The sequence below is a fragment of the Elgaria multicarinata genome, chromosome 7 (genome assembly GCF_023053635.1).
Source record: "Elgaria multicarinata webbii isolate HBS135686 ecotype San Diego chromosome 7, rElgMul1.1.pri, whole genome shotgun sequence".
Lineage (NCBI taxonomy): Eukaryota > Metazoa > Chordata > Lepidosauria > Squamata > Anguidae > Elgaria > Elgaria multicarinata.
Window position 1 is genome coordinate 8511869 of NC_086177.1, and position 15217 is coordinate 8527085.

Below are 15217 nucleotides of genomic sequence, written 5' to 3' on the forward strand. Positions count from 1 at the left end.
ACATAAAAGTAGCAAGACAGCTGTTTAAAATGGGGGGACGGGCACTCTTCAGGTGGGGCAACTGGGAGTGAAAAGTTATGATGGAAGAGGCACTTAACTTCTGCCCCACCCCCAGCCATTTTCCCCTTTCAAAACTGAAGATATTATTTTTTTCTAGACCAGGGGTGGGCAACTTGGGCTTCTACAGATGTTTTGGCCACAGGTTTGACCCCTGGACGATCCAGGGATAAACCTTAGGTCTCGCTATGGCCTAAGAGAGGATACTGGGGAAGAACATTGATAGTTTACCTGTGACAGCAGCAGTTTGACTCTTTGCAATACTGTTGCACTAACCTCAATTTTGCAGGGGGAGCATAAAAAAATGTTCATACGCTGTATGACATACAGTCAGAACAAGCTTCAACCAGGGAGTGAGATGCAGTAAAAGGAGCAAGGGATAAAAAAAATAACAAAAAGAAAACATGGATAGTTCTGCTCTGTGCCTCCCAACAATCTCAGCTAAAAGAAGAACGATACACAGAGCACAGGAGCTCCAAAACTCCAGAGGGTGGGGAGAGACAACGCATTCCCTAAAAATCTACACAACGTGTTTGCAAGATAAAAAACAAAACGATAAAGAACCAGAAATCCCATCCCTCGCTAAATTAATTTTACAGAGATTTTCTGTAGGGCTGAAGAAGGGGGATAGAAATCTGATTCAGGGACTCCCTTCTATTTGCCAAACGGAAACAAGAGTTTGGCATAAAGTATTTCATTGTAGAACGCTAGTAAATCGTAGTGTTCCAGAGGCCTTGCTTCAGCACTCGTATTACAATCTACTTTTCATTCTCCACATTTCAAAACAGGTGTGGGGGGGTCAAGCCTGAAACCCGAAATAGGCTTCCTAACTTCCACTGTGGTTATTTCTATTCTTCCTCTGCCTTATGTTGTCCTATCTTTTCAGTTCCCCCTTGAAAACAGATGGAGGGACCGAGCAGGGGTTTCTCCTTGAAACAGAATAAAAACGCACGCGCCAACTTTGGCTCTGATATCCATCTTCAAGGTAGATATCACAATAATGATTGTTTGGGTTCTCCTACCCCCTTGGAAAACAGGTGTAAGGAGTATGCGAGTCTTTGAAATTGAAATGCAGAAGTGAGCCCTGAGCATGTATGTCAAATTTAACTTCACATTTCACATCTCAGTGTTAAGGAGAGTCATTGCGTTATGAACAATAAATGGCATGCGGAAATTCAAAACATATACAAAATAAGAACTACCCAGTCAGAACAGCAGTAATTGGTAACATCAATGTAATAACAATGTACTGATGATTTTTATTATACCGTATTTCTTCGATTGTAAGACTCCATCGATTGTAAGATGCACACTAATTTCAGTACCACCAACAGAAAAAAAAAACCTAAGACACACCCGCGATTCTAAGACGCACCCCATTTTTAGAGATGTTTATATGGGGAAAAAAAGTGTGTCTTAGAATCAAAGAAATAGGGTATTAATTATTGGATGTGACTCTCATATAGATTTATACTAGGGATGTACTCCGCTTCTCCTCGAACCAGAGAAGCAGGAGCGGAGCGGGGGGGCTTCGCCTACCCTTAAGGCGGAGGCGAAGAGGATTGGGGGGCCGGCGGAGCGTGGCGAAGAGGATCGAGGTGAAGGCGGATCCTTCGCCTCGATCCGGAGCTCCGCCAGAAAGGTAGAGCCCAGTAAACCCCCCCTCCCTCCTCTCCCTTACCTGCGTCCGTCCGCGGTCCCTCGGCTTCTTCAACTGAGCCACGGGCTCAATTGAAGAAGCCGAGGGACTGCGGACAGACGCAGGTAAGGCCCCCTCCCCCTTGGTCCCTTACCTGGCTCTCCCGCCGTCGCCACACTTGCAGCCCAGACTTCCTGGTTGAGCCACAGGCTCACTGAAGAAGCCGAGGGACCGCGGATGGACGCAGGTAAGGCCCCCTCCCCCTTGGTCTCTGCAGGTAAGGGAGAGGAGGGAGGGGGGGCCTTACCTGGCGCCACTCCCCTCCACTGTGGAGCTCCGATTCGGAGCCGGAGCTCCGTGGCGAAGAGGAGTGGACTATGGACAGAGCGGTGCGGAGCGGAGCGGCCTGCGGGGCGGATCGGGGGGTCTGTGCACACCCCTAATTTATACAAATCAATGCTTTAAAAATAATAATGTTCTGATGCTTTCCAGTGGACTATCGATATGGCATGTAATATTTTTACAGACTTTTAAAACGCCCACATACTCACATGCTCAAAGTGCTTTGTCACACTTTCTTCCATTTTAACTAGCAATCAATCCCTCCTATATTATAATTTTCCTACAGCCTGTCCCCCCACGAGGGCTTCTATTGCTCGAAGGTTCAGCTAGCCCTTTAAAAAAAAGAATTTGAGCAAGGCTTCTCTCACACTCACTCTCGCAATGCCCCTGCACTTACTGTGGTAGAACTCACTTTACAGAATTGAAGTGAACAGAGCATTTGGCAAGAAACTCCCACTGACAGATAAAAAAAAAAAAAGCCCTACTCCCACCCCCTCCATTTCCCCACCATTTTGCTGACTCTTGGGGCTATTCTACGTTGAAGAAAGATCCTTCAATCTTACTTGGGCTTCTTCTTCCAGAGTCTTTGTGGGATTACGACATAGTACAATACACGCACACACACACCCCTTTCTGGGACCATTTCCTTCGTGAGCAAGTTCAATACATTCCAGTAGATAGCACTGTGATACTGCACAATTCTGGAAACACACCACCTCTTTGATGACAGTTTATATTTATTACTGCATTTTATGTGATTTTTTAAAAATGGCAGAATAAAGCTTAAAAACAACAGGAGAGGCACCAGAGGTTTACAATTTAGTGAAAAGGACCCGCAAACTTCCATCAGTGACTGACCAAGGGTGCATGATAAAAGCCTTGCACGTAGCGGCGGGCAAACCCACAATTTGCCATGGTGTTGGCTGCACCCATTTTGAATCTTCAATCCCCAATCAGGGGTTGCTACATAATGTCCAAACCTGGACACTATAAGTTAATCATGGATTAAACAACTGACAAGTTAATTTAAAATTAATAATGTAACCCATGATTAACCCATAGTGTCTGGGTTTGGAAGCAACTCCCTTTGGCGTAATCATGGGTTGACTATTCAAAAAGGCTGCAGAATATGCCCAGCACATACCACGGCAAATCGTGGGTTAATTATTCATTAACTCACAATTTGTCATCATTTTTTGTGTGAACAGCCCCATTAATATTCTGCTTATATATATATGTGTGTGTGTGTGTGTGTGTGTGTGTGTGTATGTGTATCACATCAGTTATTGATTTTATTTTTTAATGAAAAGATGAGCTGTCATCATTAATCTTAAATATCTGTCAAACTGTTTAAATAAACAAATTAAAACTTTTGTGAGGGGGGGGGAGTCAAAAATTGCACTGGAATGGGGATATGGGATGGATGGAGAACCTGTTTTCTGCAAGAGGAAGAGCCTTTCTGTGAGAGGAGGGCTCTGCCCATGGAAGGTTCGTAGTTTGGGGGTACTCTTAGACCCATTTCTGTCGTTGGAGGCTCAAGTAGCTGCCACGGCTCAGAGTGCCTTTTACCATCTTCGGTTGGTTCGCCAACTACGGCCTCTCCTGGACAGGGATAGCTTGCCCACGGTGGTACAGGCATTGGTAACCTCAAGATTGGATTACTGCAATGCGCTCTATGTGGGGCTGCCCTTGAAGCTGCTCCGGAAGCTGGAGCTAATGCAGAATGCTGCAGCTCGGCTGTTGTCTGGAGCTGCCCCTTTCCAGCATGTAACTCCTCTGCTGAGGGAACTGCACTGGCTGCCTATTCGCTACCGGGTAAGTTTTAAGGTTCTTGTACTTGTGTACAAAGCCCAAAACTACTTGGGACCAGGATTCCTGAGAGAGCGCCTTCTCCCTTACCAACCTGCCCGGTCACTGAGGTCATCTGAGGGCCTGCTCCTGGTGGTTCCACCTAGATCCATCCTCCGATTGGAGTCCACCAGGGGAAGAGCCTTCAGCGTGGTGGCGCCCCTCCTATGGAATTCCCTGCCTCTGGAGGTCAGGCAGGCGCCAACCTTGTACTCCTTTCGGCGCCTCCTGAAAACATCTTTATTCCAAGAAGCCTTTCCTTAATATGCAGCCTTGGATCTCTGTTTTTCTTCTTTTAAATTTTGTTTTAACTGTTTTATTCTGTTTTTATTTTAATTTTATCTTGTACACTGCTCCAAAATTTTTCAATGGGGAGCGGTACATAAATATTCTAAATAAATAATAAATAAATAAGGTCCTCCTGCCTGATTTTAGGGGATCTCCCCCTCCTTCCTACACCATAGCGTGTCCCATTCAGCAGCGTCTCTTGATTCTCTGTGTAGCATTTTCAGCATGTCTGGAGGAGCTGCCTTGGGAAGGAGGGGGCAGAGAAGTCCACTTGCACCAGCACAGCTGATCCAGCATAAACCTGGGTCCAACTCTATATGTGTGTGTGCGTGTGTCTTGTAAGGAGGGATGTCACAAGCACTATACATTAGTTGCCTATGAACCATATTACACACCAGAGCTCAATGTGATGATAGCACTAGTGATGAGTTAAGGGTGCAGGGTAATCACAGGCCGCAAATGTTAATTAAAACTAACATAATAAATTAAAATAAATCAAATTGCTTAACCCAAGACACCAAATAAAAACTAAAGCCTACTCAGGGCTTAATAAGATACTTCATTGCAGTATTAATAATTCCAGAGTGGTATGAAGAGTTTCAATTAAACCGCACACTACAAGCACAACATTTGCACAGACCACAGGAGAACAATATCTTGATGGAATTAAACAGCGTTATAGTCTTTGGCTGTTTCTGCTGGCCCAGCCAAGGCTCCTCTTGGCACCGCAGTGCGATAATTCAGAGCAAGGCAACAAATCTGCAATCACGCTGAGGCAGCAATAAATACAGTTATAAAGGGAAAGCCAAAGAAAACAACAGTGGTCTAAGAGGGACTTGCACAAAACTGGCAGGCATTGTTTTTTGAGCCAACATAAAATAGAGGGTTATAATAATATTATGAATGGTGTGGAGAAAGAGAGAGAGAGAGAGAGAGGGAGAAAGTTTTCCTTCTCCACACCATTCATAAGATTATTAAAAATTCTCTCTCTCATATTAATAGACTCATATTAATAAACTGAGAATAGTTTATTCCTGACCAGGGAAAGGAAGCACTTTCTCCTCACAATGCACAATCAACTGAGAAAACCCACAGCCACAACAGGTGATGGCCACTAGCTCAGGTAGTGTTAGGTAAGAATTGGACAAAGCTCATCACTGTCAGCCATGGTGCCTCTCCATGTGAAGGGCAGTATACCTGTTAAGTACCAGATGCTCAGGACATGCAAGCAAGGATGTCACCTAGGGCATGTCTAGACGGGGCGATATCCCGGGGATTGACCCTGTGCATCCACATGATGCACAGGGCATCCCGGGAGCAGGGAGGGACGATCCCTCTCTTTCTCTGGGATATCACCCTACCCTTCAATTTTGATTTTCCCCATGGTCTCAGGATGATCCCAGCTCCTTGCGAGTAGATGCAAGGAGCCGGGAACCGGGGGTGGGGTGGGGTGGGGGGGAGCGGGAGATTTTGTTTGTTTTAAAAACTTACATTTTGCGCAGGAGTGCCCCTGCGCTCTTCTCTGATTAAAAAAACAAACAAAATGGCGGCCGCTATGTCCTCTTCCTTCTGGGATGTCGCAAGCCACGTGTAGACAAGGGGGACAATCTCGCGATCGTAAAATCATGAGATCCTCCTCCTCAACCCCTCTCGTCTAGCCATGCCCCTAGTTAGAGGGTCTTGCCCTACTTATGGGCTCCTCATCTGGAAACGGAATGTTGGACTAGATGGACCTTTGATCTCATCCAATAAGGCAGGGCCTTTGTTTTTAATAAAACATCCAGGAATTAATAATCTGTGCAATTATTATTATTATTATTATTATTATTATTTATTTATTTATATAGCACCATCAGTGTACATGGTGCTGTACAGAGTAAAGCAGTAAATAGCAAGACCCTGCCGCATAGGCTTACAATCTAAAAAAATCATAGTGAAACAATAAGGAGGGGAAGAGAATGCAAACAGGTACAGGGTAGGGTAAGCAGGCACAGGGTAGGGTAAAACTAACAGTAGAAAGTAACAGTAGAAGTCTGCACAACATCAAGTTTTAAAAGCTTTAGGAAAAAGACCTTGGCACTGACTTCATGATGGCACTTAGAAATTGTGCCATCATGAGCACTAAGATCATGAACAGTCCAGGTTCAGCACTGACCTTTTAATGCAAAACATAGCAGAGAGACACTTTATCAAATGCATATACCTTATGAAAATTAGTACAGTGGCCTTTCAGTGCCTCTTCGCTATCCTAGGCTAATTTAGTGAGGAAAAAACGAACAATTGACTCCCAGCTCTTTCTAGCACAGCCTATAAAGTGAAAGAGTCCTCGTAATACATAAAGTCCTCGTAATACATAAACAGACTTCTCACAAAACCAAGCCACCAAAATTACTGCAGTTAACTGGTCATTATTAGGGAACTGGAAAGTGCAAACACAATCCTGAATTTATTTGTAAAGACTGCATTTAGATTGTTCTGAAAAATCTGCATTTAAATGTAAAATAATGCAAAAAACCCGACACCATAAACATTTCAAAACCATGAAGTTTTGAAAAAGCTGATTGTTTTTATAATCAACAGAATACTCTATGTTATAACTCAAAAACATTATTTTCATTTTTCTCATTTATACCCCACTTATAAGGCCCACACAGCAGCTTATAACACCCCCACACACACACCCCACACCCCCGGCAATGCTATGCAATGCAACGATAAAAGGGAATTAGATTAATTGTTAATTCCATTAGGAGGACTCAATTGAGTTGGAAAACATATTCTCTTGATTTTGCATTCTAGACCAGGAGGGGATATGTCTTAGTTATACAAACTGTGCAAAACAAAAGGATGAGGAAAGATTTGATATAATGAACTGAGCGTATCCAAGATCGTTGTTCTAATACATAAGATGCTGTAGGAAACTGCCCTGTTGTTGAGTACTATTCATATAAACTAGCCATGCAAGTAGCAACTTCAGAAAAAGCAAATTGCATGCAAGCAAATATAGCCAGAGTAAAAACATCAATGCAAACTTGGAGGTACAAAATGAAAGAGTAAAGAAAAATGACAAAAGGAGGCTAATTATTTCATGCCCTAGAAAATATACAATGTTAATTTGTTTGTTTTTCTTCTTCTTTTTCTTTGGTATCTGGTTTCATTCCAAAACAGTTTTCTAACAAGAGTGAGGAATTCCAGCTGTGTGATGTGAGGTTAATGTGAACATATGTGCATCTTATTCTTGAGTACGTTTAACAAGAAAGACAGACAGAAACAGTTGGAGCAATGGAACATCATAAACAAACTTGTAGTGGAACTTAAGTAATAAGGGGTTCCTACCTGTCTGCTGAGTACCAGCAATGTGACAAAGAAGATGAAGAGAGATACAGAGCCCATTGTCTTCAGATCTTTCAGGATCCCTGGCCTGTAGAAACAAAGCCACAAGTGGAATCAAGAGGGAAACAATAAGATTATGCAAATTCTGAGCCTGGCTATTTTACTTTGAGGGTCACTATTACTACATTTTATACTACTGGTAGAATCAGGTTCTTAAGCACTTCGGGGTCAGGTTTGCATCATTGAATGCTCCACCAAATAGGAAGCTCTCTGCACAAAGAAAACTAGTAAGTATGGCCAGCCCAAGAATTTTTTCTGTCTAAGGTGGAGCTACAAATGCTGTCTCCCAGTTCCAATCAAGCTACATACTACCCAAGGCTAGTCAAGTTATCTGCATCTGAGGACAAAAATCCCACAAATGCCTTCCTGGCATCAAAACTAACAAACTAACCATTTGCTGCTCTTCTATGATAGCCAAAATCAGCTGCCTGAGGGAGCTACTTCACCCTACCATCTCTTTGACTTGACTGTTTTTTATATGTTTTGGGAGACACACACCCGCCCCTTCATTTTATGGCAGTGACATTCCAGACAATAATGACAACTGCTGAAAAGAGAAGGCATGAGGAGTAATTATGCCCTTGTGAATAAAACATGGCAGGCAGAAACCTATTTATTATTTTATTTATTTATTTACAATATTTGTATACCGCTCCCAATTCAAGAATTTTGGAGCAGCAGACAAATAGAATAAAAAACAGAATAAAAACACATTAAAATACATTTTATAAGGATATCAAATGACTATCAGATTTTACTGACTGTATGAAATTTTGCTCTTGTTAAAAAAATAAAACTACCTCATTTGTGGAAAAGATTAGTTTCTTATTAATTACGATGCAATGACGCCACATATAGCTATGACTGTAAGAACACTTTTTATGATGGAGAATGCTGTCTTTTGCCAGCACAACAGAGCTAAAGGGTTTGCAATTCCTAATTTAATGACAACAAAGGGACTTGTGGCACTTTAAAGATTAACAAATTCATTCCGGCATAAGATCTCATGGACTGCAATCTATCCCCTTCGGAACTAATTTAATGAGCCGATTCTGCAATCATGAAAATTATTTTTGTCCTTAATTATTGTTTTTGCTTGTGTTGATAATGGTATGCTAATCCCCAAACCAACAAAAAACATGTGTATAGAATGTAATTCTTTCCTCTGTTTGATTGCAGAGTGGTTAACAAATCACCATGGGTTATTACCCAATCTGCACATGCTAACCAGTTGTAGGCTAACCAGATTTGCATAATTACCCTCACTGGTATGGCTTCTCATGTCATCTGAACCTGGCAAGGATGGGTCGTTGGGGTGGGTAACAAATCACCCGGAAACCATGGGCTGTTGTAGGGTTGTTGGATGGTTTATGTTCTCAGAACCCCCACAGGGTTTGGAGGACACAAGAAATTGCACTGGCGGGAGTAATTATGCAAATCTGGTTGGCACGCAACCATGCGAACCAGTCCCTTTTGTGCTCAGGGTCTCCCCAGCCGACCTGACACAACTGGGTGGCAGAGATGCACTACACAGGATCCATTGCCCTGGCTGGTCTTCCCTGCTCCCTCCTTCCCACGACAACCTGCACAGTCCATGAAAATACTGAATGGGGTAAGCTATGGTGTGGGAATGAGGGGGGATCTCCCCAAAATGGGTGGAGGGACCTTCCTCTCATGGGAGTCAGATCCTGGATCCAATTCTTAAAGTGAAGGCAACTCTGTGCCTCATATATATATATATATATATATATATATATATATATATAGTTTGGACAACACAACAACCCATCATGGGTGATCACCCATGGTGGGTTGTCATGCTATGCAAACCTGGTGCAGTTTCTGCACAGTGGTTTATTTATTTTAGCATTTTTATCCCGCCCTTTAGCCAAAAATGCTCTCAAGGCGGCTTACAAAAATATTTCTTAAGACATAATTATTTCTTATTTCTCACAAACAAGCTACCCTGAGAACCCACAGCTTGTTTTAGGGTTGATAGGTAGCTTGTTCTGTTGTCCAAACCCAGCAGGGCAGCTGCATCATGGGTTGTTGGGAATGGCTACAGAGCTGGCCAGCCATTGACAACAAATGAGGTACCTGGGATACATGTTGGAATTGGCAGGAGGACTGAGGGGGAAGAGAGGGATAAGTCATGGCAAGCCTTGCTAGCAGGCGAACAACTAACCCATGCTGGCTTACTTGCGGGATGGCTTAGTGAGGGTAGTTATGGAAATTAGGTGGTGTGTGACCGACATTTGTGGGGTGGGATAATAACCATGGTTTATTTTCCCTCCCTGATTGTGTGAACCTGGTCATTATCTAGTTGGTCTTAAGTAGCTCTTTAACCAAGTGTAACTGGCCTACCTTTTTAGAGGTGCCATTGTATATAGGAACTTGTTGTAATTGTCCAGCACAGAGCCATGCATGTGCAGAAGAATGACATTGTAGATCACCAGAGCAACCAACATGATTGCCATTTTCAGTTCATGATTTATCCGAAGGAAAACAGAACAGGAAATCAAGCCCAAGATGCAGCTGTAGATAAAGTACTAGAAGAAGAGGAAGACCAAACAAATGAGGAAGTGGGTTAGCAACTAAGGCTGAATTCTCCCTATGATAGTAAATCTGTCTGGGCTGTAGCACTTCAGACTACAGCTGGGAGCTCACATAACTGAGAGCTCCTTCATAGAAGTATTCCAGCCACATAGAAAATTAGACATCAGGATGAAGGATTCTAGCCTAGCCTTTTCCCTGACACGCACGTTTTCTATGTACAGCAACCCTCACCCCCATGTGCTCCATTAAAATGGATGAGATGAGGAGGGCCCTCATCCATTATCACAACGGCATGGATACTGTTTTCATAACCACATCATGGTGATAGCTTCTAAAAGACTGAAAGGGCAAGGGCAAGGGCAGTCACTGAAATCCTTCCCATACAATTGTTGCATTCACTTCCTAGCCAGGAAACATCTGAGTGAGAAGGACCTACATAGCGGCCTCCACCCTTTTGTTCTAGCTTTTGAAACCTTACCACCAGTGGTGCAGTGGAGCCAGTGCTCACAGGGACACTGGCATCACCTGCCACCTTCTCTCCCCCATCAGACTTCCCTGTTCCCTCTGAGCTTAGCTGCAATCCTCACAACAGCTGGGGGTGGGGTGGGGGTGGAATGAATTTTCTCAGCAACCATATATAGTCGTGAGCAGCCCTGTTGTAATGCAAAGTATTTTGGTGTGGTCTGATGAGCAGCTGCACTTCAAAATTTATCACTACGCCACTGCTTGCCACAATGGTGTGGGATGGAGCCATGGAAAAACACCTCCAGCACCTCAGGGATGCTGACTTCTATGCATAGGTAGTTAAGACTGGGTTGGAAGACTGCAATCCATTGCACTCTTACTTAGGAGCAGGACCCATCAAACCCTGTTCTTGCAAAGGATTAGACTGTAAGCCTTGATTCTCCGATCAAGCAGCAACATGCTGACCTCTTACAATGTCTGGATACTGCTCTGCAAGGCCCTTTGGGAATGTGATCAGCAGCTCTTTGGGAGGGGTGTCATTTGCATGGAATGGTAAGCAGGTCATCAGAGGAACTATGTGAGTGGAAACCTTTGTATGGTCCAGGATCGGTGCGGAAACAACTACAGAGGAATTGGTAGAAGTGCATGTAAACGGGATCTTAAGTTTTTATCATTCAACTGGCAGTAAGTGTACCTGCTACGATTAAATAAATATGATGCAAACTTACTGGTAAGAAAAAATGGTTGCTTTGAATATACCAGAGTGTCTGCTCACTCGCCTCAGGAGAACTTGCATTTGATGAATTAAGCATAGGGAGTAATTCAATCACATCATCATCATCATTATCATCATCATCACCATCCAAGAAAAACTAGAATGAACAAACATGAAATCTCTTACGGTTTTCATCAAGCAAACAGAAGAAATCTAACATCCGGAAGGACAGAAATAAATGGAAGTTTTGATACTAATTTAAACAGGAGATACGTTACACTTTCTTTATTAAATTTATATACCGCTCCATAGCCGAAGCTATGGGTTTACAAAAGTGGTTTACAAACGTTAAAAACAGTGAACTTTAAAAAGTATACAAAATTTAAAACCATCAAAATATAAAAACAACAGTATAAAACAACTGTATCAATTTAAACAACAGTTTTTCCATTGTGAAGAGAATAAAGCTACTACTCAATTGTATATTGCTCACCAAGACAAAGCCTATTTGAAGTTTCCCATTTGACACATTACTCCACTATGCACACTACTCTCTTAAACAGCCATAAATTATTTTAATAGACTGTAGGAGATAATAAAGACTATGAAGTTTTATGCACAGTCTTTGATGCTACCTAAGAATGATGTTAAAAACATCCAGAAGCAGGCTAAAAATAAAAGCAGAGAAAGAATGGACGTTCTTCTTTTGAATGGATTCAAGTGGTGCCAACATGCAATCGCCACCTCATACATAGACGCTGTGCAAACGGTCTGGCCCCCTCCCTTCCTACCACCTGGATGCCCAGGGCACTTTCCGGCCAGCCCTGCTCTGATACCGGAAGTGAGAGGAGTATCCTGGGAGATGAAACAGATAGGCAGGAGAGTCAGGGAAAGGTTCAGTGTGATGTTTTACTGCTGATGCCTATGTTAATAAGTGTAATATAAGAATTTATTAAGGTTTTCTGAGTTTATAGGAAGTATTCTCTGTGTGTTTGTTGCAGATTGGTGTGTATGGGTCATAGGGGTTGGTTGTGCATTTTAAACGTTTAAACGTTCTTTGTTTGTTCCCCCCCCCCCAAATGTATGTTTTAAACTTTGTAAGGCCGTCTTGAGGCCCAGCATTGGGCAAAAGGCGGGACACAAATATTATAATAACACCGTTTTTCTTCGATTCTAAGACACACTTCCCCCCCATATACACATCTCTAAAAATGGGGTGTGTCTTAGAATCGCAGGTGCATTTATTATTTCTTAGAATCAAAGCTTTTTTTCTGTTGGTGGTACTGAAATTAGTGTGCGTCTTACAATTGATGGCGTCTTAGAATCGAAGAAATACGGTAATAATAATAATAATAATAGAGTTAATGAGTGCTGGATGAAAGGAGAGTGCTGATTGGATGTTTGTGTGGAGTGTCTGGATTGGCTGTGTGTTAAATAAATAACATTCATTTAAACCTGGTGTGGACATTGGAGTACCTGGGGAAGGGTACAGGTGATCATATGGTGGCAGCGGAAGGGAGAAAATTGGGACAAGGGTGCTGATCTGTGCTGCTGTGGGGGCCTAAGCAGAAGTAGGCGCGCCACAGGGACAGAGTTGGCATCTATAGCCCTGACGTGTGCACCCGAGCTGGGTTCTTTGGAGTCAATAAAGAAGTGAATTGATCCAGAAGTGAAACCCAGTAGGAGGTGGCCGTCACATTCAGCTCTCCCTTTTGGTGTCAAAATAAGAGTCCCTCAACCTTCTCCTGTGTATGAGAATAGGGCAGACAAACAGACTTGTGAAATAACAAACGCGGTTGCCTCCATTACATAAAGTTTGACCTTGAGGTGCCATGAATTTTGATGCACCGTATTATCTTCACAGCTGTGTATGCCCTCTTTGACCCACCCAGGCAATACATATTCTGAAACTACATTTCATCTTAAGTTACATTGAAGATATTTTCTATTAAATGCTAGTGCCTGAAGTAACATAGAAAGGTGGCTAATTTTAATAAAAAGATGAGAAATGTAACAGAAAATGTCAGTTTATGGGAGGCAACTGTTTCTCCCTCCAGTCACCCTCCAGCTTTCTTCTACTACTTATTTAGTGGCATGAGTTCTTCTCATTGCTTCCAGATACGCAAATTACATATAAAAAGGAGAAACATATAAGTTTGTCACCTGCTAAATGGAAGCGGCCTTTAAGATAAATGACTTCCAAGATCTCTATGCCCTGCTGGGCTGCTGCTAGCTGAACAGGGGCAATGATGGAGGTGATTTTCACCTCTCTGTCCTCATTTTAAAATCTTTCCACTAGACTGGCCTCTGATGTCTAATTTGGCCTGTGACTGGAGATGCCACAGGATATATTGGGCTCTCCTCCTCCCTCCCCTCCCCGCCCACCTATCCCTTTTCCCTCTCCCTGTTCTCATTCAAGATCATTACACTGACCCTGGAAGAGGACCCATGGTGGAGCTTTCTGTCAGGGTGGTGGGGGTGAAGACCTGAGCAAGCAGTGGGGTTGAAGATCTGAGCAAGAATTTTCACTTCCAAGGTTGTAGCTCTGTCTATCCTATGGCCCTTCAGACATAGGATGCACCTTTAACTTTTTTTAAAAAAAAAGAAATGGAAAGGGTTTGCTTTCTACGGTGCATATGCATTTTAGTCCCATTCTTACTTCTGGTTAAATAAGTTTCAACCAGAGGCAGAAGTGGAATAAGCATACACCAAGAACAGCAATTCCAGTTTCAAATAGCCTGAACACCCGGAGGGCGGGGGGGAACCACACCTGTTGTCTGCTCCACTCTGTCTTATTTCCAGAGATCTTTGGTGATCTTTGGTGATACTAGTGATCTTTGGTGTGTATCATGGCCGAACAAGAACACTCTGTGTGTGTGTGTGTGTGTGCGCGCGTGCGTGTGTTTGAAATATTTCCAGTTGTCCCAGTGTCTAACTGAACTATAAGAAAAATTAACAAGAAACCCAACCGGGCTGCATGAGAAACATGCTTATTCATCAGTGGGAAACTGTTAGCAAGACAACATCCTTACACATTGCATATTTAGGGGTCATCTAGACCAAGTAGGATATTCCACTATGAAACCTGTAAATAAAAGGCAGGAGCCGCACCAAGCAGGACATAGCGGTATGAAAGCGGTAGATGGTATGTGTCAGTGGGCCCCAACAGTGGTCAGCGCACTTCAATACCGCTATAAAGCAGCAGTGTGGCTCCTGCCTTTTATATACCACTTTCATAGTGGAATATCCTGCTTGGTGTAGATGAGCCCTTAGTTAAGAACGTAAGGAGAACCCTGCGGATCAGACAAAAGATCCATTTAGTTCAGAAAACTGTTTCCCACAATGGCCAGCCAGATGCCTTTGGAAAGCCCACAAGAGGACATGAAGGCAATGGTTCCTGTTAATTGGAATTCATCACATTGTTCTCATGGCAGCTTACAAATGAGAAGTCAAATGTCAGCTTGGCTGGGAAAACCTTCAGCAAGGCCTAGGGACGAGAGGACTTGTATTATGCCATTGAAAGGCATGGTGGAGGGAGAGACAGTCATCAGGAAGCCTAAGGGCAGAGAAGCTGTCCTAAAGAAGCGATATGGAGGAAATAGAAGCTGGGAAAGGAAGGATCTGAACGGAGGATGGGTGAGAGAAGCAGAGGCCAAAGTTAAACGGTTTTGTTGGTAGCTCCAGCTCTGGAATGTCCTCCCAAGGGAAGCTTGCCTGGCACCCACACTGCTATCTATTCTCCCAGGCTTTTCAACTGTTTTCATATTCCTAATATTTAAGACCTATTACTTTAGCCCCTGTGGCATGATGTTAATTCTTGTGCCTCGTGGTGGTTTTAGTTTTACACCCATATCATAGTTTATGCTGCGTCAGTATGCCTATTGGTTTATTGCGGTGTTGTGGTTTTTTATTGC

The 15217-nt window shown here is 43.1% G+C and overlaps 1 protein-coding gene across 1 annotated transcript in view; it reads right to left on the reverse strand.

Moving 5' to 3' along the window:
• Window positions 1-15217, reverse strand: part of ADCY2 (adenylate cyclase 2) — a 150544-nt gene that overhangs the window by 16738 nt on the left and 118589 nt on the right. Inside the window, exons 17-19 of the mRNA XM_063130192.1 lie at window positions 11317-11460; window positions 9932-10116; window positions 7511-7595 (exon numbers count right to left, since the gene is read on the reverse strand). Coding sequence (XP_062986262.1) covers window positions 7511-7595; window positions 9932-10116; window positions 11317-11460 — 414 coding nt within the window. The remainder of the gene's footprint in view (window positions 1-7510; window positions 7596-9931; window positions 10117-11316; window positions 11461-15217) is intronic.